Genomic DNA, 25,497 nt, shown 5'->3' on the forward strand with positions numbered 1-25,497 from the left:
CTCCCAGCTTCTCTCCACGCGATTGCCCTGTCCCGGAGCCCACCCCCTCCCCACCCGCAGCTTCCCTGCGTCTCTCCCTCCCTCCCTCCCTCCCTGCCGGAGGCGGAGCTGCTCCCGCGGGGGTCGCTCCGGGCTGCTCCGCTCCTGGGGCTGCCGCCGGCTCTCGCTGAACCATGTACGCGGGGCGCAAGCGGAGGAAACCGGCGGCCAGAGCGTGAGTGCGGAGCGGGTCAGCTATGGGAACGGGGTCAGCTATGGGAACGGGGTCAGCTATGGGAACGGGGTCAGCTATGGGAACGGGGTCAGCTATGGGAACGGGGTCAGCTATGGGAACGGGACCGTGGAGCAGCATCAGGGATGGGAGCGGGGCTGGGACGGGATCAGGGATGGGAGCAGGATCAGGGTGAGAAACAGGAGCGGGGCTGGGACGGGATCAGGGATGGGACCAGAGATGGGACCAGCGATGGGGCTAGGATTGGTACCAGGGTCAAGGACAGGAGCGGGATCAGGGGCAGGAGCGGGACTGGGGCGGGGAGCGGGATGAGGGATGGATGGTGCCGGTTCCGTGTCAGCTCCGCGGTAACGCGTGGCCGTGGCTGCGCCCCGCAGGCTGCGCCCTGCGGACAGCGGACGCTCCAACCCCTCCAAGCGGCACCGAGAGCGGCTGAACCGGGAGCTGGAGCGGCTGGCCGCGCTGCTGCCCTTCCCCGAGGAGGTGTCGGCCGGCCTGGACAAGCTGTCCATCCTGCGGCTCAGCGCCGCGTTCCTCCGCGCCAAGAGCTTCTTCCGCGGTGAGTGCCCGGCTCGGGGCAAAGCGGGGTTCGGACGCGGCAGAATCAGAGCGATCTGCGGGGGTTAAGTTGATTCTGTCTGTGGGTTGCACTGAAGTAGAAAACTGACATTCGGGCTGCAGGGTATGGCTGAGAGGTAGCACCGTGAGAACGGCTTTTAACATTATAACGGGAGCTGAGAAACGCTCGGTGCTCTGACAATGAATAATTACCGCAACGTGGTTAGAGCTCATTTAGGAGCCTTTTAAAACACACCGCATCAAAGACCTTTCTGCATCCCCCTGCTGTAGTCAGTAGCCCACGGGAGGAGCGTTCAGGCAGCCCTGCGTTATCCCGGCCAAACAGCAGCAGCTCCCTGTGACCTCAGGAACAATTTTTTTCTCCATCTCCAAATCACTGAATGAATGGAAAGTCTTTCTGTCTTCCTCTCTCTTTTCTCATTCTCTTTTGAGCTCTGTGGAACTGGCAGGCGGCCGGGATGAAAAATTAATGGCCTCAGAGAGCAGTTGTTTGCTTCACAGCTCCAGGTTGATTTGTTTGTTTGACCGTATCGCCCACAGCTTCAGTGCTGCTTTGCCCTGCTGAGGAGCCGTGATGAGGCAGCCCTCACACTGCTCCATGTGCTGCCCACATCCACCTGCACGGTGCACACATGGAGACTCGGGACTCGTCGGGGTGATGCTGGGGGCAGTGGGAGCAGCACTGCTCTCCCAGGGGTAGTGGTTTGTGGTGCAATGCAGGCTCGCTGCTCTCCTGAAACATGAATCATTGAAAGGCCTGAAGAATTTATAGACCGAAAGGATGGATGGCACTTCCTTAGAACAGTTTTGAAATGGCTGCTCTCGTTGTGAAGCATCATGGCAGAGATTGGGTTGTCCTCCTGTGCAGTGTGATGGGGCTGGGATGCTGCGGTGCTGTGCTGGGGAAGGGAAGAGGGGGCTGACCCTGGGGCCACGATCCCCCTGCCCTGAGCAGCCACCCCAGTGCCCTGCCTGCTATCCATCATCCCTGCAGCATTGGCAAGGTGGGTACCTTAGTGTGCATAGCAAGAAACCAGGAAATCCCCTGCTTTGAGGTTCTCTTTTTATTTGCCTCTGTCATTCCATACGGTCTGATTTCATCTTCCCAGCAGCTGAGCCACAGCATGCCTGGAACCATGGGACCAGCGTGAGGCCACTTTAAGAAGCCCTGTGAGCTGAAGCTCACCTTTGAACAGCTTCTGTAGCGCTCCTTTTCAACGTACACAGCCCATTCCCTCCTTGACTTCTGTTGTTTTGTTGTCTGCTGGTTTACTGATAGCAGGCAGCCTGTCCCACAGGTGAATCAATCAGTGCACCAGCAGGTTTCTGCCATCTGCCATTTCTCCAGCCCCCTTCTTAAATAATTCACTGCCAGCCAGAAATGCTGTCATCTCCAGGCTGTTGTTTCTCCCAGTCTATTTGAAAATCAATTACTTTCAATTTTAGTTGACTGTCTTGATCTATGTGTAGATGGTTACCATCATGCTGCACTCGTCCATTCAGATCTGCATCCTGTTACCAGGAATCACACCTGGGGCTTTGTGAACTCGCATGGTGTTTCCAGAGATGCAGACCCTTGGTGAAAGCCATCCATCCCATCCAGTTGGCACTGAACTAAACTCAGCACCTCTGGACAGACCCAGGAGGGTGTGATGGAGCTGCAGCTGACTGCCACCATCACATGCCAGCCCCCAGCTTCACATCAAGGACACTCGAGGGCCAGCACATGATGTGTCAGCTTAGCCTGGCTGTGCCTGGCTCCCCTAATCCCTCCCCATGGGCCCAGTTCCTGAGGAGCCAAGCCCTGGGTGCAGGCAGGTGGACCACGCCAACCCCTGGAACAAGAGGCTTGTCCTGGAGGGGGCACAAGGAGGGTCTGCAAAGCTGCCCTGGAAATAGCAGAAAGAACAGCTTTCTCTCTGCGTGTCACAATCAGGATGATGTGAGTCTTTACCTTCTTTTGTAATGCCCAAGATCAACCAGCACAAACAGACTTTCAGCACTTCAGCTGTGAGCCATGTTCCCAAGCCTGAAATGGTGCTTCCTTGTTTCCTGGAGCTCAGAGAACCACACGATGGGATGGGTCAGAAGGGACCTCAAAACCTACCCATACAATGGGATGGGTCAGAAGGGACCCCAAAGCCCACCCACACAATGGGATGGGTCAGAAGGGACCCCAAAGCCCACCCACACAATGGGATGGGTCAGAAGGGACCCCAAAGCCCACCCACACAATGGGATGGGTCAGAAGGGACCCCAAAACCCACCCACACAATGGGATGGGTCAGAAGGGACCCCAAAGCCCACCCTGGCCTTGAGTGCAGCCAGGGATAGGGCATCCTCAGCTCCTCTGGGCAGCCTGTGCCAGCGCTCTGAGTAACAAATTTCTTCCTTACATATCCACTCTAAACCTGCCCTCTTTCAGTTTCAAAGCACTGCCTCTTGTCCTGCCGCTGTTCATGTGCCAAGGATTGTCATTACTTGAAGGACTGTGATTGAACAACGGTTAGAAGAGCTGCAAAAAGAAGGGACAGCCTGACACATCACCTTCCTCTTTGTCCTTGTTTAAACCTCTGCACGTGCTTTTCCTTTGAGACCCATGTGCCTTCAGTGGTGCGACAGAGATGTGTAGATGAGGCCTCCTTGCTTTTAGATGTGCAATTAGATCTTTTAGCAGGACATTCATTATTCACCATGCCTGGTCACAGAACTTGCTGCCTCTGCACCGTTCAGACAAGGGATAAATAATTAATCTATTTAATGAAATTTGTGCCAGTGGGGATCTGTGGTAGGTACTGTAAGTAAAACCATTGTATCCATTAAGAATGAGTGTGGCTTCTTGCCTTGTTTAAGTGATGCCAGCCGGGTGGGTGGGCATGAACTATTGCTGCTCTGGAAGAGCCATGAGGTAGTTGAGTTCTCTTCTGCTTCTCCAGGGCTGGGTTTGGGACTGAGTCTTCTTGTTTCTAAGCTGTGACCGGCTCAAAATCTTGTTCCCACTCAAACACATGGAAGAAAGGGGAGGGGGCTGGGATATATCCTCTCAAAAATGTTAATACCAGCTTGCTGGTGCAAAGATTTCTCAGGTCTGCAAAGCCCCTGCAGGTTCAGGAGTTCACCAGTGAGGTGTCCCTTCAGCCTCCCACGAATCATTTCCCCATGCTGGGCATGCAGGAGGACCCCCAGCCATCCCTCCTGTGCCCAACAACCTCTGCTTTCAGGTGGCAATGTGTTCTCACCTTCCCCAGGAGGCTGATGTGCAGTGTGCTGACAGACCAGCTCTGGGGCTCTGGGGATGGCCTGGAAGGTCAGGAAAACCCTAATGGGGAATGCAGGATGGTGGCTAGGTTCAGTGGCAGGTGTTGGTACAGAAGACAATGTACCATCTTCTGATTTTAACTGATGTCTCCTCTGGCCCCATAGCTTAGGAGCAGCCCAGATGCCAACAGTGAAGTCTATATTTAGGTAGTGTTTGTGATTCAAGGACATTACTTGCAAGTTTTCTTTCTGCTGGCAAATATGAAACCATTAAACCAGACCTCAGCAACCCTTTAGTCACTCTGCTATCACCCAGGTTTATATTTGTCTTGTACCTCCAGCGTAGCCATCTGGAAGCTGCCAGAGGAGGACAGAAGATCTTCAATAATTTATAGCCCTGCATTTTACTCACAGAGATGAGAAGAGCTGATCCATTCTCAGTGCTGGGAGTTTCTTCTGTACCTGCAATGCCCAGCTTGTTCAGGCTGTCAAGGACAGGGCATAGCATGAGGCCCAAGGGCTACTTGCAAGGAGTGGACAGAGATATTGACCCCATGGTGGGACAAAGGATCTCTGTGGCCATTACTAAATGATGATGAGGGAACTTCCAACTGTTGAGCTCACTGAACATGTGGGTTTTTTTGCAGGACAGAGTGCAGGACCTCATAGTTATTCCACTGATGCCTACTTGTTTTAATGATCTCTGGCTTTAAATGCTCTTTGCTTTGGGTTTGTTAAAGGTATGGAAATGGAAAGAAGAAATAGATGAATTGTGGGGTTATGGAAAGGCAGGGGAAATGTCTTTGTTCTGGCTGCTTGTGGCTGTGATTTGAGGGTGTTACTGCAGCACTGATGTCCCTTCACTGTGCTTTGCTGCAGTTGCTCTGAAGAACCACAGTGCTGAAGGAGCAGAGGGGGATGGAGGCGGTGACAGTAGCCCAGCTCTGGGCATGGCAGCGGTACCAGAGGGCGAGCTGCTCCTGCAGGTCAGTGTCCCTCTCTGTCCATCCCTTCCAGATGCCTTCAAGAGCTCTTTCCTTGGGTCCTCTTTCCTTTGAGATCTGCACTAAGAGCAGGCTGCTCTGTTCTCAGTTTGGTGAGTGTTGTGATGAAGGGAGGAAGCCGTCTGCTGCCCCACTGGTGTAGCTGTTGGTCAGTACAGTGGTTACAAGGCTTTTCTTACTCACTCATGGTGGTTGTGATTGAGCGGAGCTTTTCTAACTCTTTGGATCCATAGGTCAGAAAGGGTGTGTTGCTTCTCCTTTTCTTTTCCTGTCCTTCCTGGAGACAATTGTGGATGGCCTTATGGTCAGATCAGGGTATGCCCATGCTGGTATACGTGGGGTGCATCGTAGCATCCCAGGAGTTGTGTGAGAGGCTCATACCTGGCTCCTACTTGGAGGCACTGGGAGGTGCCCTCCTGTCCCCTGAGCAAGCACTGTGAATAGGAAGGGGTCATGCTCCAGCACCATGAGGTCCCATGAGGACACGATCCCCCTGTTCCTCTCCACCTGGTTCCCAGCCTGCCTGTCATCTGGCATCTATCCAGAAGCTCACTCAGCAGTAATTATAATTACTGTCCTGCCTGATGGCTGCAGAGCCAGGATCTTGGTGTCTGGGGAGAGAAGTGCTAAAGCCAAGCTGGTTAATCATGAAAACCTTGAAGGTTTTTCACTGTCGAAGCACAGAGCTGCGCTCAGCAGGACTGGCCAGGGGTTGATGCCATGTTCATCAGGCTCTTCATTGGGTTGGATGCTGCCTTTGTAGAGGCACCAAGCAGGGTGTGAACCATGTTAGCCTCATCCAGGGATGCAGGATGTGGCTGAGCTTTAAGGCTGGGTGCAGCATCCTTAGTATTGCAGCCATGCAGGTGCATACTGCCTTCAGTCTGCCTTTCTCCAGTGCCATTGAGGGAGGACAGTGCTCACCAGCACTGTGACAAGGCCATGCCTCCGGGGCTGCTCAAAGGGTTAAAATGCGTTTGGCAGCACTAATTAACCTCTGCTGCAGATTCCCACACACTGAGGTCAATCCAGTAAATAGAGAGAGCGTTTGTGCCCCGGATAAAGGGAAAGAGAGGGGGGAGAAACTGCAGACCTGGACAATGAAATGGGAATTGGCAGCAACAATAGCCAGACTTGGCTGAGACAAGGCGCTAGACTCTAATTGATCCTGATGTCTGTGGATGGCCAAGTGGGGGAAGTGGGACGGGGATGGCTGCCCTGCCTGCAGCCAGGTTTTGGGATCCAGGAGGACCTGGCGTCCTTAGGGACAGGAGGCTGAGTGATGGTGTCAGCTCTGTGAGAGCGCTCTGACTTCTGGATGCTGCATGTCTTCTCTATTCCCCCCCCCTCCCGCCAGGACCCTCCCTGGACTGTAGGAAGGATGGGAAGAATGCAGAGCCACAGAGGCACAGGTCAACCTTAAGTGCAGCCAGGGTGAAATGCCACTTTGATCCCCTGTTGCCAGAAAGGCACTTTCCCACCAGGATTCCAGAATGGATGGGTTCCTGACGGTGTCTGGTTTCATTCTGCAAGTCGTTCTCAGATTTGTATTTGCTCTTTGCATAGAGTGAGGATAAATGTCTGAATCTGAATCAGCTGCTAGGACAGGGTGATGTGGATGGAACTCACTTGCTGACCTGACTCACTTGCTGACCTGCTGTCTCTCCTAGGCACTCAATGGCTTCGTGCTGGTGGTGACATCAGAAGGGCTGATCCTCTACTCCTCACACACCATCCAGGACTACCTGGGATTTCATCAGGTTGGTGGGACACCCCTGGGTTGCAGTGATAGGTTTGCATGGAGCCCAGGTTCCTGGCAGGGAGAGAGCCCTGTGGGTTTGCAGGGACATGTGGGGGCTTCACATATAGGTAACAAGGCAAGGAGAAGTCTGTGGCTGCTTGGAAATTTGAGGTGTGAAGTGCCCCTTGTGCACTGAGCTCAAATCAGAGGGAGTGAAGTGTCTAAAAAGTGCTTTGCTTTTTGTGCCCCCCATCCCAGTCCTGGGGGCTGAGCACAGCAATGAAACCTGCTGGAAGGAAAACTTCATCTCAACAACGTGAAGGATTTCATGTCTTCTTAAGATGTCACATTTCAACCCAGACAAGGGAAGCAAGTCTTAGAGCTCTTGGGAACAGTGTAGGGATGGGTTGCTGTTCCTTGTGCAGTGAGCCCAAACCCACCCTATTACAACTCAGCACCAGGGTTGTGAAGGACATTGTGCAAGGGGTTCTTCAGAGTCAGATGTGCACCCACCAGCATCAACACTGGTGGAAAGTGTCTGACTCCATTCAGCCCAGCTAAGCTCTGGGGAGATGTGGTGGGATATGGCCAACAGCAGCTCACTCTGTTGTTTTTTTCACTAGACAGATGTTATGCACCAGAGCATCTTCAAGCTGATCCACACTGAGGATCACCAGGAATTCAGGCGCAACCTTCACTGGGCCCTCAACCCACCCCTCACTCCTGAGGGTGAGCCCTCTCCTGAAGGTACGTGTGGGCATGAGATGCTCTGCTCCCCACAGATGCTGGGCAAACAGCTCCCAGCTGTGTGGAGTTTGCATCCTTGTGGCCGCAGACTCTCCCAAAACACAAAATGTAGCTTCTGCTGACATGAAGCTGTGGTTCACGATGCTGCCCTTGCTGAAGACCACCACTCTTTGCTGAGGACTGGGACCACCAGCCTTTAGCTGCTCCCTCAACCCCTCTCTCCTACAGGGAGGAAGAGTCTCAGCTCTCCTGCTGTTGCCTACAGGCCTGATCAACTGCCTTTGGAAAACTCTTCCTTTCTGGAAAGGAGCTTTGTGTGCAGGTTTCGCTGCCTCCTGGATAATTCCTCCGGCTTCCTGGTAAGTCTGTGCTGCAAGCTCTACAGCAGGCTCACATTAAGGGGCTCATGCTGCTGATGGAGTGTGAAAGTTGACATTGAAAGGCTTGAAACTCTTCTATGCCTGCCTCAATAAGGGGATTTTTCTGTGATCTTTGTGTTTGGTCTGTACCTACCACCTCTTCCTGTGGATTTTATTCCTGTCCTCTCAGTGGCACTTAATCTGGTTGTCCATCTCTTAGAAGCAATGCTTCTTGGTGGGGTTGAAGTGTAGCTCACTTAGAACAAAGAGCAGCCTATGCATGATGTGATGCTCTGATGCAACTGCTTGGTCTTGATGTTGCTCTACAGTGGGGCCCTGGGGATGAGCTGCTGTGGGGAGACCAGCATAGCGTTCCTTTAAGCTTCTCTCTGCACTCACCAGGGAACAAGGAGGCCAAGACAAGCAATGCTCCAGGACCTGTGTTGTTACCCTGGCCTGGGCTATGTACCTCCTCTGTTTGGAGGTTCACTGCTCCTGCTGGGCAACCTCTTTCCCCTGGGGCTTGGCACTTTTCATCAACTCTGCAGCAAGATGGCTTGTTTCCCACGGAGCTCTCCTCCCTCTCTTTCCCCTCCACTCAGCAATGTGTGTGACATTGGCCTTATCTCCTCTTTCTAGGCTTTAAACCTTCAAGGCAGGCTGAGATTCCTTCATGGGCAGAACAAAAGGTCTGAAGATGGGTCTGTGCTGCCCCCACAGCTTGCTCTTTTTGCCATCTCCACCCCCCTACAGCCCCCATCCATCCTGGAGATCAGAACCAAGAACATGATCTTCAGGACAAAGCACAAGCTGGACTTCACTCCTTTGGCATGTGATGCCAAGTAGGTGGCAGAGCTGATCTGTGGGGTGATGCTGTATGCCTACAGTGTGCTGGTTCATGCTGAGCCTGGGTGATCTCCCACCTGGACCTGCCACTGAGATGGGTGCATTCTCCTATAGGGGGAAGATTGTTTTGGGCTACACCGAGGCAGAGCTGCGGATGTGCGGCACTGGCTACCAGTTCATCCATGCTGCTGACATGCTGTACTGTGCCGAGAACCACATCAGAAGTAAGAATCCTTTTCCCTGTTCCCTTTATGGTTGCCTTTGAGGCCAAAGTTATGGGCAGCTCCTTTGGTAGCTGTGTTGAGCCGAGCAGCTCTTTGCTTTGCTTTATGCCTTGCTGTGATGCTTTGGGTGCTTAGCAGGGAGGCGCATCTAGGTGCATCTTGAGGCAGACCTGCCTCAGGTGGTGTGCTGATGGATACCAGCATCTGTGCTTCCTCCCGGCAGTGATGAAGACAGGAGAGAGTGGCCTGACGGTCTTCCGCCTGCTGACAAAGGACAAGCACTGGAAGTGGGTGCAAGCCAATGCACGGCTTGTCTACAAGAACAGCAAGCCTGAGTACATCATTGTCACACAGAGACCCCTTGTGTGAGTGCATTTGTTTGTATGTAAGCACACCTGTGTATGCATCCATCGGTGCACATGGGCTGGTTGTAGCAAAGGGGCCTGGGATGACACGATTGCAGTTTGGAGCAGGTGCTTGTGCATGTGCAAACAGCAGTCTCCTCTTCCTCCCCTGCAGAGATGAAGAAGGAGGAGAGCACCTTCGGAAACGATCCATGCATCTTCCCTTCACCTTTGCTACAGGAGAAGCACTCTTATACCAAAGTGCTTTCCCTTTCCCAGGCTTCTGTGATGCTTTCCACAGCAAAGGAAAGATCAGCAAGTCCAGGAGGACCTCACACAGCAATGAAGGATGCTCCCAGAAGGACAGCATTGCCCCTGGTTCCCTGCTGAGTGCTGTACTGCAGCAGGACAAGGCAGCATATGCCCCCCACCCAGCTCCTTCAGCCAACCACACCTTCAGCAGCAGTTTCTCGTACCACCCCGAGAACACGTCCTCGCTGGGTGCAGGACAGGCCTGGAGCACAAGTGCTGCTCCAGTTCCCTCCAGGAAGGACAGCCTCATGGAGGAGTGGGTAGATTTGCAGCAGGAGGACCCTCTCTTGGCCACCTTGAACTCATTGACAATTAACAGTGACGAGAGCTGCTCCAACGATGAGCTCTTCAGTGCACTGGAGAGCCTGGGGCTGAACACTGAAGACCTGGAGCTCCTGCTGCTGGATGAGAAAATGGTGATGGTTAATACAGACCCTGATCACACTCTGTCCCTGAGTGACTTCCTCACCAACAATGAGATCCTCTCTTACATCCAAACCATGCTGGGGAACAAGTCCAAGGAAGGCCTACAGGCTTGTCCCGCACCAGGCATGACCTCAAGCACAGCGGGAGGCTCTGCTGCATACCAGGGCCATGCAGAAGACAAGGACTCACAGTACCCACCCCAGCAAACACAGCAGCCTGGCGCTGTCACAGGCCAAGCTGCTGCTCTGCTATGGGAGCATCCTCTCCATGATGCACTGGCACAGCTGTCCCCACTGCCATCGAAGCCGATGGAGGCTGAGTTGGAGCTGCCTGCAGGCCTGCAGTGTAGACCAGCTGGGGAGGAGGGCATCCTCCACTTCCTCCAGCTCACTCAGGTCACCCCTTGGGCCGTAGCTCCCAGCTCACACCTGGGAACCCCTTACCCACTGGAGGCTCAGCAGCTGGAGAGTTACTTCCCAGCTGTGCATCCCACCCAACAGGACATTCTTCAGACCTTTTCCCTGCCCAGCCAGCGCCGAGTGCATGGGGCAGCACCAAGCCAGCTGAAACACAAAGCTGGTCGGCGCCTGCTGATGAACAGGCTGTGTCCCCACCATCATCCCTCTGCTCCACGCTTCCTCCCCACCAGCAGCAGCAGCCCCTGGCAGGACTATGTCTCCCCACTCCTGACATCCTCAGCTCAGCCTGATTTTTATGGCATCAGTCAAGACTTGATCTCCCAGCATCAGGGCTACTTGGGTCCAGTGCCTGGGCCTGCCGTGCCAGCAGTAGACTCTAACCCGAATGGATTATGCAGCATGGACACTGTAGACAGTGAGAGGTCCCAGGATGGGCTTTTCCCATCTTCCTCATACCAGCTTATTCCTGAGATGCATCCTAGCTCTGTTCCTTCCATGTACCCTTTCCTGAGCTCATCTGCAGAGTACTTTGGAAGCACTGATAGTGTGTTGGAGGCTTCTGGAAACTCCCATGGAGTATACACATCCATGATGAGCCAGGAGAGCAGCCACAAGGTGAAGGTTTCTCTTTGCTCTTGAGCCCAGTATTTTCTGTGCTGGGGGGTCTTAGCATAGGGAAGGCATTCACTGCCTGTTCAGTAGGCAGGAATCACCTTGCTCTGCCAGTATGTGGTCAGAAAGGACTTCAGGGGCTTTTCTTTGCATCAGGCAAAGGCATCTTTGCCCTTAGACCTTGACTGTCTGTGGGTATGGTTTCCATATGCTTTGTTTAGTTGCCCTTTCTATAGGCATATTCCAGCCATGCCATGGGTGGTCCATATGAGATGTAGTTCAGTTACAGAGAGAGTTGGATAAATGCTTCTCAGACTCCATCAGGTTTGGTGCCATGACCGCTGCCCTGTTCCAAATGCAGAGCAGAAGCCTGTAGTTTATATATATATATGGTTAATGAGTGAACTGTAGGGCTGCAGTACATGGTCAGCTCTGCAAAGGTTGATTACGAAGTGAAAACTGGTGTCCTCTGGGGAGTCTGGATGTTATTGCACTGCTTTCAATCTCTTGTCAATGAAGTGAAGGGACAATGAGAGGTGAGCTGGGGGAAGGTGTGCAACATGTACTGGGATTGCTGCTGAGCCCCTGCACCTCCAGGGGAAGCAATGCAGGAGCAGGCCTTCCCCTCCCAGCAGCTTCCTCTGGGTACCCGGCCCATCAGTGCCAGTAAAACCCTACAAAATACCTCACCATTCTCTTTCTTCTCTCTTCTCCTAGCCTGACAGCAGCTGTGTTTTGCCTGGCTCTCACATGGGACTCCCTGCAGATGTGCCAAAGGGCAGCACTGCTTCCCCCTGCAAGCTGCATCCCCATGCAGAAGTGCTGCCGGATCACCCCCATGCTTTCAGTGGTGACTTCTATCTCTAGGAGAACAAGATCAGACCGGGCAAAATGGGATTATTCACTAGGAAAGAAGCTGCCCTCCAGCTGCAGACAACAGACCTTCCCCCTGTGGTGCTGCCACAGTTCAGTTCTCCCTGACAGCATCAGCCTGGCTGGGTCTGACCCTCTCTGCCTTTCTCGAGCATTGGGGCAGGCTGGCAGATAAACCATAACTTGTATCTGTGCCTACAGAGATCACAGTGGAGCTGACTAATCTAAGGACGTCATCCTTCCTCCCACGTGTCCAACTTTGATTCTGTGGTAGCTTTCAATACTTTTTCTTTCAATAAATGATTTTGGACGTCAGCCTTTGGCATCTCTCTTGCTGGTTGTGTGTCTGTCTCAATGAGCACAATTGCTTTCTTACTTAAGTCAGAAACAAGTTTGAAGTGGACTTCAGAACTCGATGGAGAAGGGTGGTTTCGGACTTGCAGTGTGCGGGACCAGAGGCTTCCTCCAGGCTGAGAGATCTCTGTTCCACGTCACACTTGAAATTTGAGCTTTGCTCCAATTTGGGGTAGAATTACAAAGTATTCTGTGAGACATGCTGTGCAGCTCTGTGTGTATGTATGTACATCTGGATGTGTGTATGATGGGCTGGTGGCACAGAGGGATGTCACCATGACGCTGTGAACTGGCCATGCCATTGAGTTGTGCACTGCTGGATGTTGTCCTTGTTGTTGTGCAGGGTGTTTCTGCAAGGTCTGCTAAGCAAAAGCCATCATCTCTGCAGCAGAAGGTGCTCTGCAGCCCCTCTGTTCCCCACCACAAGCTCTCCAGGGAGGCTGGCATATTCATAATTCATTCCCAGCCTCACACCAGCTGCTGCTTTTCTCCTTGGCCTTTTAACACCTATTTGCAATGCACCAGGCCAGCCCTGGGACCACCAGCTGGAGCTGTGCCAAAGGAGAAGATGCTGTCTGGTGTCTGAGCACACATGACCTGCCCTGAGCTGTAGGAAGGAGCATCAGGTGGGTGAGCTTTGCTTGGTGGGGTGTTTTCACCCTGAAAAGCTGATGAGGATGCTTGTGGGTTTGGCTCTGTCTGGAGAAAGGGAAGATGAGCCGTAGTGGCTCCCTGGCTCCAGATCTCCTCAAGTGTTCAGCTGTCCCTGCTCCATTGGTACCATGAGACTGAATGTCCCATTTAACACTTCTAACTGGACAGTAAGATAAACATTACGATACAAGCAAGCTTGGTGTTTGCCCACACCAGCTACGTGCACATCCATTATACATGGGGTATAGCATGTATAAAGCAGAGCAGAAAGCTTTCTTATTGTTTGCACATTAAACAGAGATGCACCATTCAGCACACCTGGCCCATGTCCTCCCTGCTGGAAGAAAAGGGAGCCTGGTGTGGTGGGTCTGGGCAGCCTCTGGGGCTTTCCAGCAGCACCCATGGAGAGGAGGAGAAGGGCAGCAGGCTGAGCTCAGCACTCTTTCCCCTCTTTCCCTGGAGAAATGGCTTTGAAGAAAGGGGGAAAGGAAGCCAAGCAAGACCAGCTTGGGAAAAGAAAGGGGCAATCATTGTGTGTGCTGGCTGTGCACCTGTGGAGGTAATCTAGCATCACTAAAGCAATGCAGGTGAAGGGCATTTGGTGATCTTCTGCTTGGTTTTGGCTCATGTCACAGGAAAGGTGCTCAGATCTGAGTTCTTCTGCATGCATCAGCAGTGATGGCCGCTCCTTCAGCAGTATTTCTGTTCTGTCATTAGGTCTGGAGTTAATTACAAACCTCTAGTGGGGCTTCATGTTTGCAGATGGTGCCTCCTGGGCACTCTGGCTACAGTGGCTCTGCTCCCACAGGGACTTGGATCCTTACACTTCTTGTCCTGCTGCAGTTGGATCACGCTTTGATTTAGTGGGTTTTCAGAGCTGGCTGGGGAAGTTCTTGCTGCTATTTGGCTCTATTTTTTGTTTCCAGAATGAAAAGAAAACCAACACTCAGCTGTTGTTTTGTTTTGTTTTTCTCTCTGAAAAAAAAAAGATGGAAAGAAATAAGATCAAAGCAATCTTAGCTTTTCTAGTCAAGTTGCTTAGGCAAGTCTTTACATCCCTTGAAAGACATTAAGTGTGGCTCCGGGGGCCATTGTGGAGACTCAGCACTGTAAAAGATGCAGGTTTCAGGGTAAGCCTTATGCATTGTGACAGTTTAAAGTATCCCTGAAGGGCATTTGCTCAGGCAGAAGCACGTTTTATTTGAAGCAAATTATGAACGAGACAGGAGAACTATTTTATTGTATTTTATTTTATTTCTGCTGGAGATGGGCATTGGATCAATTAAGCACAGAGCAGAGGCCACAGAGAGAGGCTCAGTTTGCAAAAGGGCAGAACACAGAGGAGGTGGCTGCATCCAACCCTTGGGCTCCCATTTAAACTTGCTGTCCTTGCTACCCCTGCAGCACCAGTTATGTGAGGTGGTCCTTAGCCCACAGCTCTGCCCCATGCACTGAATCCACTGGCAGTGAGTTTTCAGCTGTTTCGCCTTCCAACCATGTGCAGGCAAAGGACCTGAGTCTTGCCAAGGTACGGTGGATGCCACCTGAGATCTCTGCTGCTCTGCAGGCTACCCTAAAAACATCTATAGTTGCTGCCAGGTCCCCGAGAAAGATGGAACCTGGTGGAGACACGGCAGACACAGGGGCTGCCTGTAAGACAGCCCCGAGCCCATTTGCTCCCTCCTGTGGCTCCATCCCAAAGTCACTCCGAGTGTCCTCAGGTCTGTTCCATCACCGTCCCCACAGCCACAGAGCAGACACACACCAACCCTGTGCCCCCACACGCAGTCTCAGATCAGCCCCCCTCTGAGCAACCTCAATGCAGTTCTGCGCCCACCTTGCCAGCTGGGAGCAGCTCTGCATCCCAGTGCAGGAACACTTATCCCCCCCACCCTCCTCTAACACCCCCACTTCCTTCCCTGTGTGCTGTCACAGTTTCACCCATCCCCGCAGGGCTGCTGCTTTCCTCTTCCAGGAGCCAGTGTGAGCCTCTGCCACACGATGGCAAGCCAAGACTGTGCAACAGCAGCAGCAGCAGGGCTGGGATGGAAAGGCGATGCTGGACGCAGGCTTATCTGGGAGATGAGTGGCTGGGGAGCAGCTGCGCAGGAGAAACCCAGGGATGCTGGTGACAGCAGCTCAGAGCAGAGTGCTTTGTTAACTATAAAGGTGAACTGTATATTGGGGTACATTAAACGCAGCACAGCCAGATGGTCAAAAGAGGGGATTCTCCCACTGTATTTAGTGTTAGTGCAGTCTCACCTTGACTATTATGTGCAGCTCTGGGCTAAACAACATAAAATGGATGCTAAGCTGATGAATCGGGTGGGTGCCCTGGTAAGTAGGACAGTGAGAATGCTGAGTTACTGAATGCCTTCTTTGTTTTACTGATAAGACTGGTCCTCCAGAACCCTAGACCCTGGAGGTAATAGACACTTGATGTCTCAGCTTCAAATTCCAAGTGCTTTTGAGTCACCAAGCCTTGGGTGGCCAAAGGTGCTTGGCTTTCAAATGCCCCTTTCAAAGGGCAACATCCCCTTAAGATTCTCTTTTGCCTTCATAGCAGAGGGGCAGAAGAAACCCAACTTTCCTACCATGAATCATCACCAGAGGAATGATTCAAATAATTGTCAGCTGTGTTGCTGGGGTGAAGTGCCAAAAAGCCAGATTCAGGGGGTGGGGGGCAGGCACGGCTGGCTGGGCTTTCACTGGGGGTGAGGTGCTGGGACAGGGATGTCGTGAACCCACAACACAGAGTAGATAAGCAGCCTCATTCCTTCAGCTGCTCCTACAGGGGAGGGAGATGCAGGTACTGAGAAAAGCAGTTTCAACTACAGCTGGTTTTGCCGTGCAGGGGGTAGTTTGTTATCTGTGCCTGGAGGGCACACTCCTGCAGCTTGCCAGACTTGGCTGTTCCATAGGCTGGAGCCAGTGGGGATGGCTGTCAGCAGGTGGAGGGAGGTATCCTGCAGAGCATGGCCACCCTTTGGTGCTCATTGTACTTCAGAGAGTGAACCATGCCATGGTTATAAAAGCTCTAGAGAACCCAGGGTGAAATGTGTGCCTGTGAGGACATCCATGCAACTGCCCTCTCCATGCAGCATGGGCTACCCACAGCCCAGCAGCCATCAGTGGCAGGCATGGCTTGAGAGAGGGCAGGAGAGCCCTGTCTTCCCAGTCCTGACTGGCTGCAAAGGCACAGTGAGCCTTCAGAGGCCAAACCTGCACCTTGTTTCTCTGCTGAGGAAAGGAGGGTTGCAGGGGGTGGTGGGGGAAGCAGAATTTGGCAGCTCACTCTCTTTGGAAAGGGTCCGGCTGCCTCAGGAGAAATTCCTGACATAGTTTTGCTGTAAAGAAAGTGCTGACCTGTTCAGGGGTGTTTGCTGAGCAAGTGAAGACGAGCCAGAAGCAGCTCAGGAGTGCTGGGAGAAAACAGGGCTGTCTTTTCTTCTCTGGGGGTGGGCAGCAGTTCAGGCCCTGTGGGGAAGTGGTGCCTGGTGGCAGCTGTTTGAATGCCATCAGCAACTGCAATAGGATGCCCTGATGCTCACTGCTCTTGCCTGCTGCCAGGGGAATGCTCAGACACCAGCAGAGAAGTCAGTGGTACCACACCACAGTGTAAAGTGTGACCTGCGGGCTGTGTCCTGGCTGCTCGGTACCTTTTGGGATGCACAGAACAAATAAGGTAAGGATAAAAAAACTTCTCATGCAATAAATGGTGCAGTTCCTCCAGAAGCAGCCTGGGAATGGCCAGGAGAAGATGCCCTCCCAGCCCAGCTCCCACACAGCACATGGGACATAGCTGTGGAGGCTCTGGGACAGCTGGGACACCACTTGGTTTTAATTTAGTGGGAAGGAGGAGCAGGCAGAAGAAATCCATCATGCGGCTATTCAATATCAAGGCGAGAGACTGTGTAAGAATATGTGTCAAAAAAGAAAGAAAGAGAAAAGAAAGAGGCCCATCCCAGATTTCCCAACAGTGTGGTCCAGAAAGCCAGAGGCCTCCATGCTGCCAAGGGGCTGAAGGAGAATGCTGTACTCAGAGCCACAGTGAAATATGTACCAAAGAGCAAATAGGGCCACGAAGACCTCACGCAGCAGCTGGGAAAGAACAGGGAGCACAGAGCCAGAGTTGGTACTGGGGAGCAGAAGGTTCATCAAAGGGAAAGCAAACAGGGGAAAACAAAGCCAGTCACATACGAGAGGGAAAGCAAGAGGGTTAAAGGCAGGCTGGAGGAGCACCACCAGCACCCACTGGGACAGAAACGGATGGGAAACGCTGATGCTCAGCAGGAGTGTGGCCAGTGTGGTCCCACAGCACCAGCCATCATGAGATGCTCCATGGGGAGTGAGGCACTTCCTCTTCCCAGGGAGGAAACAGCTCCTATTTTGAGTCTGCTGGAGCAAGAATTTCCAATTCTTTTTAATTCTGAGGCTGAGTTGATCATTGCAGGGGAGATGCCACGTGTACTGTAGGAGGCACCAAGACAGCAGCACTGCCAGGACCCCAGCTTGTGGGGCTGGCTGCTCCTGCTGTTACCTGCACAGAGGGAAAACATAACTGCAGCCCTGCTCTCAGTGAAGGGGCTGTGCACACAGTGCACTATCTCCAGCTCTCTGCTGGCTGCTCTGCCAGGCACTACTGTGCACTGTGACCCATATGTCCTCCCACTGCATGCCACTGTGCTAACAGCAGCTTGTTAGCATCATGTCCAGCAAGCCATTGCTGCTGCTCATGGGCATCTCCCAAAGTGCAACACACACTCAGTGCTGTCGCAGTGCCAGAGCCTGCTCCCTCCTGCCAATCTCATCTTGCATGGCCTGCATTCAAGTCTCTCCCCCTGCTCAATCAAGCACCTGTCTGTCAATGCAGGAAGCGGGAGGAAAATGTGTTAAAAATAAACTGCTTTTAAAGATGTCTCTGGAAGGGCTGGGAAAGGGTAGCAGGTCTGATGCTGGGTTGTGGTTTCTGAGATGGAAGGGACCTGCTCATTGGCTGGCTGGCCATGCATTTCCCTTCCACATCCACATCCCATCTCAGCAGCAAGCTCCAGGCATGCACCACAGGGACAGAAATGCCTGCTTGGGTCTGCTCCCAGCCTTCATCTGATGCTGGTGTCACAGGATGTGGTGCTGACATCTCTGCCCCTCACCAGGATGCTCTTTCCCATCCAGCAGCTGCTCCATGCCCCCAAATCCCTGTAGGGGCTCCTCTGCGGACTGCCCCCAGCTGCAAGGCGCCTCTCTAAGACCGGGGACCAGACCCACACACTGTACTAGGATGTGCTTGCACCAAGGCTTTGCACAGCATGAAACTGCCCTCCCCAGCTCTCTCTGGCATCACACAGGCACGGCAGGAAGGCAGACAAGTGCCATTTCCCACACCCAGCTGAGAGGCGGAGAGACCTAAGGGCGAGCCGCATGGATGAGGCATGCAAGAAGCATCTGCCTCGGCCCAGTTCCCATGAAACGCTTTTCTGTGTGCTTCGGCTGATGTGTGCACAAGTATTGGTTTCCCCTTTGAGTGGATGACTCACGGAGGAGCTGGCAGGAAGGGGGGAGGCTGTGGGACATGCACTGGGTGCCCATGCCTGGAGGTGCAATGGGGTGCAATAGGCACTACCCCAAAGCACGGAGTTGGGGGGACACATGGCTGGATCCTTCTAACACTGCATGGGGATCTCCATCCCCAGGGGTCCCTGTGTGTCCCTCACCTCCTTCTGTCTAGTGTGAGTCCTGCTCAATGTGAGCGGGTTCACAGCCCTGCTGAGCCACAGCCATCAATACCATCCTGTCCTCTCCATGCCAACAGGAAGGGAGTGGGTGGGCTCCTGATGCTCCCTCTCCCCAGGATCAGCTCACCCCCCCACACATGGATAGGTAACATGCTCCCTGCTCAGCCAAGCTCTCACGTTTGCCAGATTTCCTCTTTGTTGGAATATCTGGGTTTCCAATTATCCCCACTCCCTGTCTCAGCTCCTTGGGTCCTACCCAAACGCCCACCTTTGTGGCTCTGTGTGTTTCAGCTCTGGAAGTGGAGATGCCTTTTGCAGACAGGGGCGAGATTCTGTTACCTTGTGCCTTGCCGGATGCTCAGTGCTCAGACTGCCCCGTGGAGAACAGCCCAGGAAACCCACCCCACATCCCACACAAGGGTGCCTATGGAGGAGTTTATGACCCCTGCTTCTTTCCATGGGAAGAATGCAAGGCCTCCAGCAGGGTTCACCATGGTGGATGTCCCCGAGCCGCCTCACCCTCAAGCTGCAACCCAACACTGGGGATTGAACCCTAACAAATGGCACAGGAAAGGGCTGCAGGTGGGCGCAGGCAGGACATCCTGCTATTCATGGCGTTCTGCTCTCTTTGCATTGCTGCAGTCTTTGTTTTCCTGCACAGCCACATGCCAAATATCGTGCTTTGCCTCCTTGCTCCCCAGCCTTCACACACAGCCCCCCGGGAGGAGCCTGGCGGCATCAGGACCAGAACAGCCGCCTGCTCCCACCGCACAGGCTGCATTGCACATCAGCGCTGCTCAAGCAGACGGCTCTCAGCAGTGCTGGCAGCCACGGTTCACGGGGTCTACAGGCGCCAGCACCCGGGCCACGGCTGCTGGGGACATTGGCAGGCGGGTACAACGCTGCCGCTCACAGCCGCTGGGCAGGAGGAGGAGGCAGAGGCAGGCCAAGCGTGTCGGAGCGCTGCTGGAGACATCGGCATTTCCAACAACCCCCCCCCTCTTTCTGCACTGAAAGGAGGGGAAAACAGCCCCGTCATCCCGCAGGGTTGCCAGGGTGACACTTGTTGGCTGCTGTGCTATCCCAGCCGCGGAGCTGCTGAGGGCGGTGCGCCGGGATCCAGCACAGCCCCTCCATCCAGACGATGGCACTGGGGTGCCAACATAGAGGCCACCCAGCAGCACAGGGTGCGAGGGGACAGTGGGGCCCTCGAGGAGCAGCGTGGAGAGAAGAAATGCCAAAGCTCTGCTGGAGCCTGAAGCCTGCAGGGCAGGGGGGCCTTTGGGCTGGGACACCACCACCATGGGAGCGCTGCTGGTTTCCATTTGGTTGGCTTTTGAAAGAGCTGCCTCCCTGGCAGCTTCCCCCCTGGTGGGCAGCGCTTGTTTGCTTGGGAAAAGATGAGCCTCATTATCTGTCCTTTGCGGCTCTCCAACTTGAAAGCGCAGCGGGAGGACGCTTATGGTGGGAAACTTCCCTGGTGGCAGCCAGGATGGTGAGAGGAGGGCTGTGCAGGGGGGGACGGTGACCTACTGCAGGAAGGCAGGCAGCCAAAGGGTGGTGGTGGACTTCAGACCATCCCAGTCGCTTGAATCGGTTTCAGTTTTCAAGGTTTTCCAAGCACCATCCAGGCCCAGAGCCTCCTGCAGCCCACCTGCTGCCCTAAAAGCCCCGTGCACAATGGCAGCCCGGGGGTTGGGCTCGGGGCTGCCACGTGTTGCTTTTGCACAGCTCAGGTACAGCCCCCACCTGGCTGAAAGGCATCCAGGCTGGAAAGGGGAAACATAAGAGCCCTGGCCACACAGGATCACCCAAATAAAAGGCAGCTCCGGGCTCTGACCCTCGCCCCCATTCTCGGGTTATACCTTATGGGTTATTCCTCCCGGGTCAGACACCACCTTTGCCATCGGTGACTCAGTCCTGGATCCCCTGGAAGTTTCCAGGCTTACGCTCCCAAAGCACGCTGCCGCGGGGCACCAAAGTACTACACAGGACAAAGCGAGGCGTGGCACTTCTCTTCTTGATTGTTTCCTTCTCTTTATTGTGCGGGGCTGCAGAGAGAAGAAATGGGGGCACCGGAGCACGTCGAGGATGCTCAAGGACAGCCGGGCCGCTCCCCTCCACCCAGCGCGACCCTCCCAGCCCGGTACCGGGGGTTGGAGGCGGGCTGAGCCCTCCACGGCCCCGCCCCGCTCCGCCTCGCCTCCCTTCCCCGGGACGGGCCGTGCCGCGCGGAGCCGCTCATAGCCGGCAGCGGCGGGCACCATGAGCCCGGGGTGAGTGGTGGGGCCGGGGGCAGCGGGGCTGGCGATGGAGCCAAGGCTGACAACGTGCTCTGTGCTTCTTTCTCCTCTCGCAGGTGTGCCCCGCGGAGGCTGCTGCTGCTCATCGTGCTCTTTGTGCTGCTGCTGCTCCCCGCCGCCTCCCAGGAGCCCGGTAACGTGCGCGGGGTCAGAGGGGAGGACTGGGGGTCCCGGAGCCCTGCACGGGGGGTGCTCTGCGAGCGGGGCCGCCCGTACGAAACGGCTGGGTGGAGGGGTGGGTAGGGGGAGCAGCGTCCCCGGGCACCCCATCCGTCTGGTGGGCGAGCAGCCGGAGGGAGCAACGGGTGGCCGTGGGGCAGGTGGGCCGGCATTGCCCGGTAGTAGGATTCAATGGTCCTGATGGGCCCCTTCCGTCTCGGGAAGTCCTATGATACCGTGGTTCCGTGCCCAAGAACAGCCGTGTGCCGGTAGTGCCCGATCCGCAGGTCCGCGCGGTGGCAGCGCTTGGAGACGCGCGGTGCCCCAGCGTGCCCAGAGGGGTCCCCTGCTCCCGGGGGAGGTGGGATCCGCTGCTCTGCCCGTGGGCTGCGCACGCCTTCGGAGAGGCAGCATGAGGCTCAGTTTTCCAAGTCTTCCCTCCCCACGAGGCACGAGCCGGTACAATCACGCTCGGAGAGGCTTGGCTTGCCCGCAGCCTGTTTGCAGAGCGGCCGAGCGCTGTGAGCGCTGACCCAGAACGGATGAGGGCGGCTCTCTGTGTCCCTCAAGGAGCGCTCCCACCTTGGTCGGGAGGTAGGGCTGCTGCCCTTCCTTCATCCCGACGGTGTTCTGGTGGGAGGCTGCTCAGGTACAGGCGAGCTGGGAGTCAGCAGGTGCTGGGCTGTGAAATCTGTGGATTATTTACTGGAGAGAGGCTTTATGCCATTGAGGATCAGCTTTCGGCTCAGGCTGTGCTGCAGGACAAATGCAGGCACTGGGTGCAGCCTGCGGCAGGGATGCCTGGCACTGCTGGAGCCCATCCGGGAGCATGGGGAGAGGATTTCCAGGCGTCCCAGACTGGATTGGTGACACTGCTGTCTGGGTCGTGGGTCCCCAGGGACCTCAGCAACAAAGACGTCTCCAGAGGGAGAAAATGATTCCCATGCAAAATCCCAAATCAACTATTTTAGGTCCCTGGAGAACGTCCAGCACAGCCAAGCTGCAGGGCTGGGCACTGCTCTAAGGGTTGTTATTTGGAGCAGAAATGGCTCCCTGTGTGTCCTTCCCCCCCCGGCTCCAGGTGATGGAGCCGTACCTGACCCAAGGCCATGCCCCCACAGCCGTCAGGGTCTCTCCCCATTTTGTCCAGACTCGGTGGTCACAGCCATGGGGTTGGCAGGGAAGTGCCCGTCTCACCCTGCTGACTTGGCCAGCTCCCAGTGGCAGGCTGCAAATCGGGTTGGAAAGAATTTGAAGGCGTCTCAGTGTGGCTTTTTCTTTTTCCTTTTTTTTTTTTTTTTTGTTCCCTTTAGTTCAATGTCCAAGGACTGCAGGGCCTGTTCTGCCAGCCCTTCTTTGTGATGGGCTCCTTGGGAATGTTTGCTCTAAAGGCCATCCTGACGAGGAGATAACCTTTCTGTTTATCTGCCTTGCTTGCAAATTTGGGAGCTGAGCTGTCTGCAGTTGGGCTTCTTTTTTCCCCTGGAGATCCCTCAGAATGTTATGGAGCAGGGGTTCAGGGCAGGGATGCTGCTGGGATGCCACTGTGTGTCCCATCCTGAGAACACAGGGAAACTGTTCACAGGGAAGCAGTGCTGCAGGCTGCAGTGTGTTGTGTTTCTCTGCATCGTTGTTGGAGCTGGGATGGAGTAGTTTCGATCCCATTTTTTGGAGCTCCTATCCCAGAAGGTACCTTGGGAAGCCTGAGCTGGTGGAGGGCAACCAGTCCTCAGCATGGGAGGTGGGCTTTTGGTCTGTTCCAACCTATGCCTTCTGTGATGGGCAAAGACATTGAGGTCAAGCTGGTGGTGGTGGGAAGCAGACAACACCTGGACAGCTGTGATGCCTCTTGTGCTGCTGAATGCAGCAGGTGCCAGAGTGACGTGGTGCTGGCAGCTCAAGCTCTGTGTATTTCCATCCTCACCGGCTTGTTGGCCTTCAGGGCTTGGGTGCCTTGCGAGCATGAGCCCTTAGAGATGAAGCAGGTGCTGTGCAAAGAGATTTATGGCCTGTGACATAACTGCTCTGGCATAGGCTTGTGGGGATTTCTGACAGGTGGATCTGAGCTTTTGCAAACATTCTGTTAGGAATTTCTCCTGACAAGGAGAAGGGCTGGGTGAGGAGTGTGCCGCAAGCGGCACCAGCAGGTGCGGCTTTAGGTCAGGAAGAGCTCTACTATGAGCATCCAAGTGCTGCCCATGAACAGAAGTGCCTCGGCGTTGCACAGCTGCTGGCTGGCCAAGGATGGGGACCACGTGTCCCTCATGTCACCACCCAGTCTCTGCCCAGGCTGCTGGCAAAGCTCAGCGTAGTGGCTGCCAGCCTTCATGGCCCCGCAGTGTGTTCTGCTCTGGGGCTGGGAACTCAGTGTAAAAAGAGATGAGTAGTGCTCTACTCCCAGGCGGTGCTTGTCTTCTCTTCCCTTTCAGCAAGTGACCCGATCCTGACTTTCTCTGTGCTCTTATGGCTCTGGGCTGGACTCAATCCATCCGCAGCATCCTGCAGCCCTGCTGGATCTCAGATATCTGTGGGGGAACGGGAACTGAGCCCTTCTGGATGCATGGGGCCACGGCACGTGCCCCTGGCACAGTGGCTGCTGGCATGAGCTCTGCTGAGCCCTGGGGCAGGGCTGTTCGTGCCCTGGAGGGCAGCCCCTTTTTGGCAACCCCTGTTATTTATTTTGGTCCGCAGCTGCAAGAACCTCTCCTTACTGTGTTTATTTCGTTACGATGTAGGAGCTGCTGAAATAGCGATCCTGAACGTTTGGAGAGGACAGGCACTCAGGGGAACAGCCCTATGAGGGCTATTGCCAGGCACTAAAACAACAAACAGGAACCAAAAGTAGGCAACCTAGATCTGGGAAACAGGCCTCTTCTGTGGTGTGCTTGGGATGATGCTCTGAGCCCCAACACGGCAGCCTGAGCAAGCGCGTCATGTCTTGTCCAAAAGCTGAGAGCTTCCCCAGTACAGAATGAGTTCTGGCATAAACCACTGAGTTCAAAGCGCTGAAGGAGACATCTGGGATTAAGTATCGGATGCGAATCAGCAGCCCAGAGGTATGGGATTAATAAAGCATTTTAATGGTCTTCCAGAGTATCTGGTGGCATTTGAGGAAGTGCTGGGAACAAGCCCTTCCAAGAGCATCCCTTGGTTGCAGGCAAGCCCAGCTCTGCCCTACACCCTTTGGTCTGTGAGGTGCTGGCGGTGTGGATGTAAGAAGGTAGAATTGCATTGCAGCAATGCCTTTTTTTTGGCTTTCAGCATAGGGCTTGGTTGACCTACACTGTTTCTTGCCAGCAGTGTAATTGAATCAGGGAGCTAAGTGGGATTAGGAACTGGTTTGGACATTTATTGGGAGCTTTCGGAGCCGTGTCCGCGTGGGCTGGGAGCACGGGGGGAAATGTCAGAGCAGAGGAGTCTGGGAGAGGACTGAGGGCAGCAATGGGTCCTGCTGCTCAGCAGAGCCCCCCCCCAGCACCGGGGGCTCTCAGTATGCAACATCTGCTCTGTGACATCCCGTTTGCACTTAAAAGGTTGCTCTGGTGGAATTTTTATTGCTTTTTTTGGCATTGCATCCCGGCCCCTTTTAGATGGAAATTTGTCATTAGTGACTTTTATTGTATTTTTGTTATATTCCCAAGCTCGATCTGCTGGTTTCTTCCTCCCAGGCCCTGGGACTGGAGGATGGTGCTGCTCCCCGGCCCTGTCGCTAGGCCATGGGAGGGGGGAAGCAGCAGAGCACCTGAGGGCAGCCACCCCACAGAAATCCCCCATCACCTTTCTATCTGCCAGCCCAGGTGCCCTTGAAGCTGTCTCCAGTTTTACAGTCCATAAGTGAGCCACCTGCCTCCCCTCCAGTAAACACTGCAGTTAAACAGATTATATTTTTTCCACCTCCCTCATTAGGCTGTAACTTAATTGAGTCGGGGATTGTTGACTTTTGGATAAGGGGCACCTTTCTGATAACCCCAGATAAGGAGCTGACAGGCATCCCTGGCACAGGGCGCAGTGACTCCAGAGTCCTGTTGGGAGGCAGCAGGGAGGGGTGGGTGCTCTGGGGGAGCCCAGGTATAACTAGGGGGACGGTCCACTGCTCCCTCCTTGGACACAGCAGCAGAAGGGAAAGTGCACTGCCGGTTTTGGATTTCACCCTGGGCATTTGGAGGAGAAAAGCCCCACTGTGTGCAATCTGAAGCCCACAGAGGGGTATCAGCTGTGGGCTACAGCACTGCCACCCCCACCAGATAAGCTCAAAGGTGCCATTGTCGCCCTGGCGTGACAATGTAACCAGAGGCTGCAAGCGGAGGATGGGATCT

General features: G+C 54.4%; 1 protein-coding gene across 4 annotated transcripts; it reads left to right on the plus strand.

Moving 5' to 3' along the window:
* Positions 1 to 56: 56 nt before the first annotated feature.
* Positions 57 to 12,291, plus strand: LOC107316403 (aryl hydrocarbon receptor-like). Of its 4 annotated transcripts, XM_015867820.3 has the most exons (11): positions 57 to 214; positions 610 to 791; positions 4,949 to 5,055; positions 6,744 to 6,833; positions 7,438 to 7,561; positions 7,790 to 7,920; positions 8,560 to 8,762; positions 8,881 to 8,990; positions 9,214 to 9,355; positions 9,510 to 11,106; positions 11,821 to 12,291. In XM_015867820.3, the coding sequence occupies exons 1-11, from the start codon at positions 174 to 176 to the stop codon at positions 11,968 to 11,970; spliced, it is 2,877 nt and encodes a 958-aa protein (XP_015723306.2). In that variant the 5' UTR covers positions 57 to 173; the 3' UTR covers positions 11,971 to 12,291. The 4 variants fall into 4 exon arrangements, with proteins under 4 accessions (XP_015723306.2, XP_085409793.1, XP_085409794.1 ...); XM_085553667.1 differs by lacking the exon at positions 4,949 to 5,055 and having other exon boundaries at positions 7,442 to 7,561; XM_085553668.1 differs by lacking the exon at positions 4,949 to 5,055 and having other exon boundaries at positions 96 to 214.
* Positions 12,292 to 25,497: the final 13,206 nt, after the last annotated feature.

Source organism: Coturnix japonica, chromosome 7, assembly GCF_054131305.1.
Source record: "Coturnix japonica strain WE chromosome 7, WE-NBRP24, whole genome shotgun sequence".
Classification (NCBI taxonomy): Eukaryota; Metazoa; Chordata; class Aves; order Galliformes; family Phasianidae; genus Coturnix; species Coturnix japonica.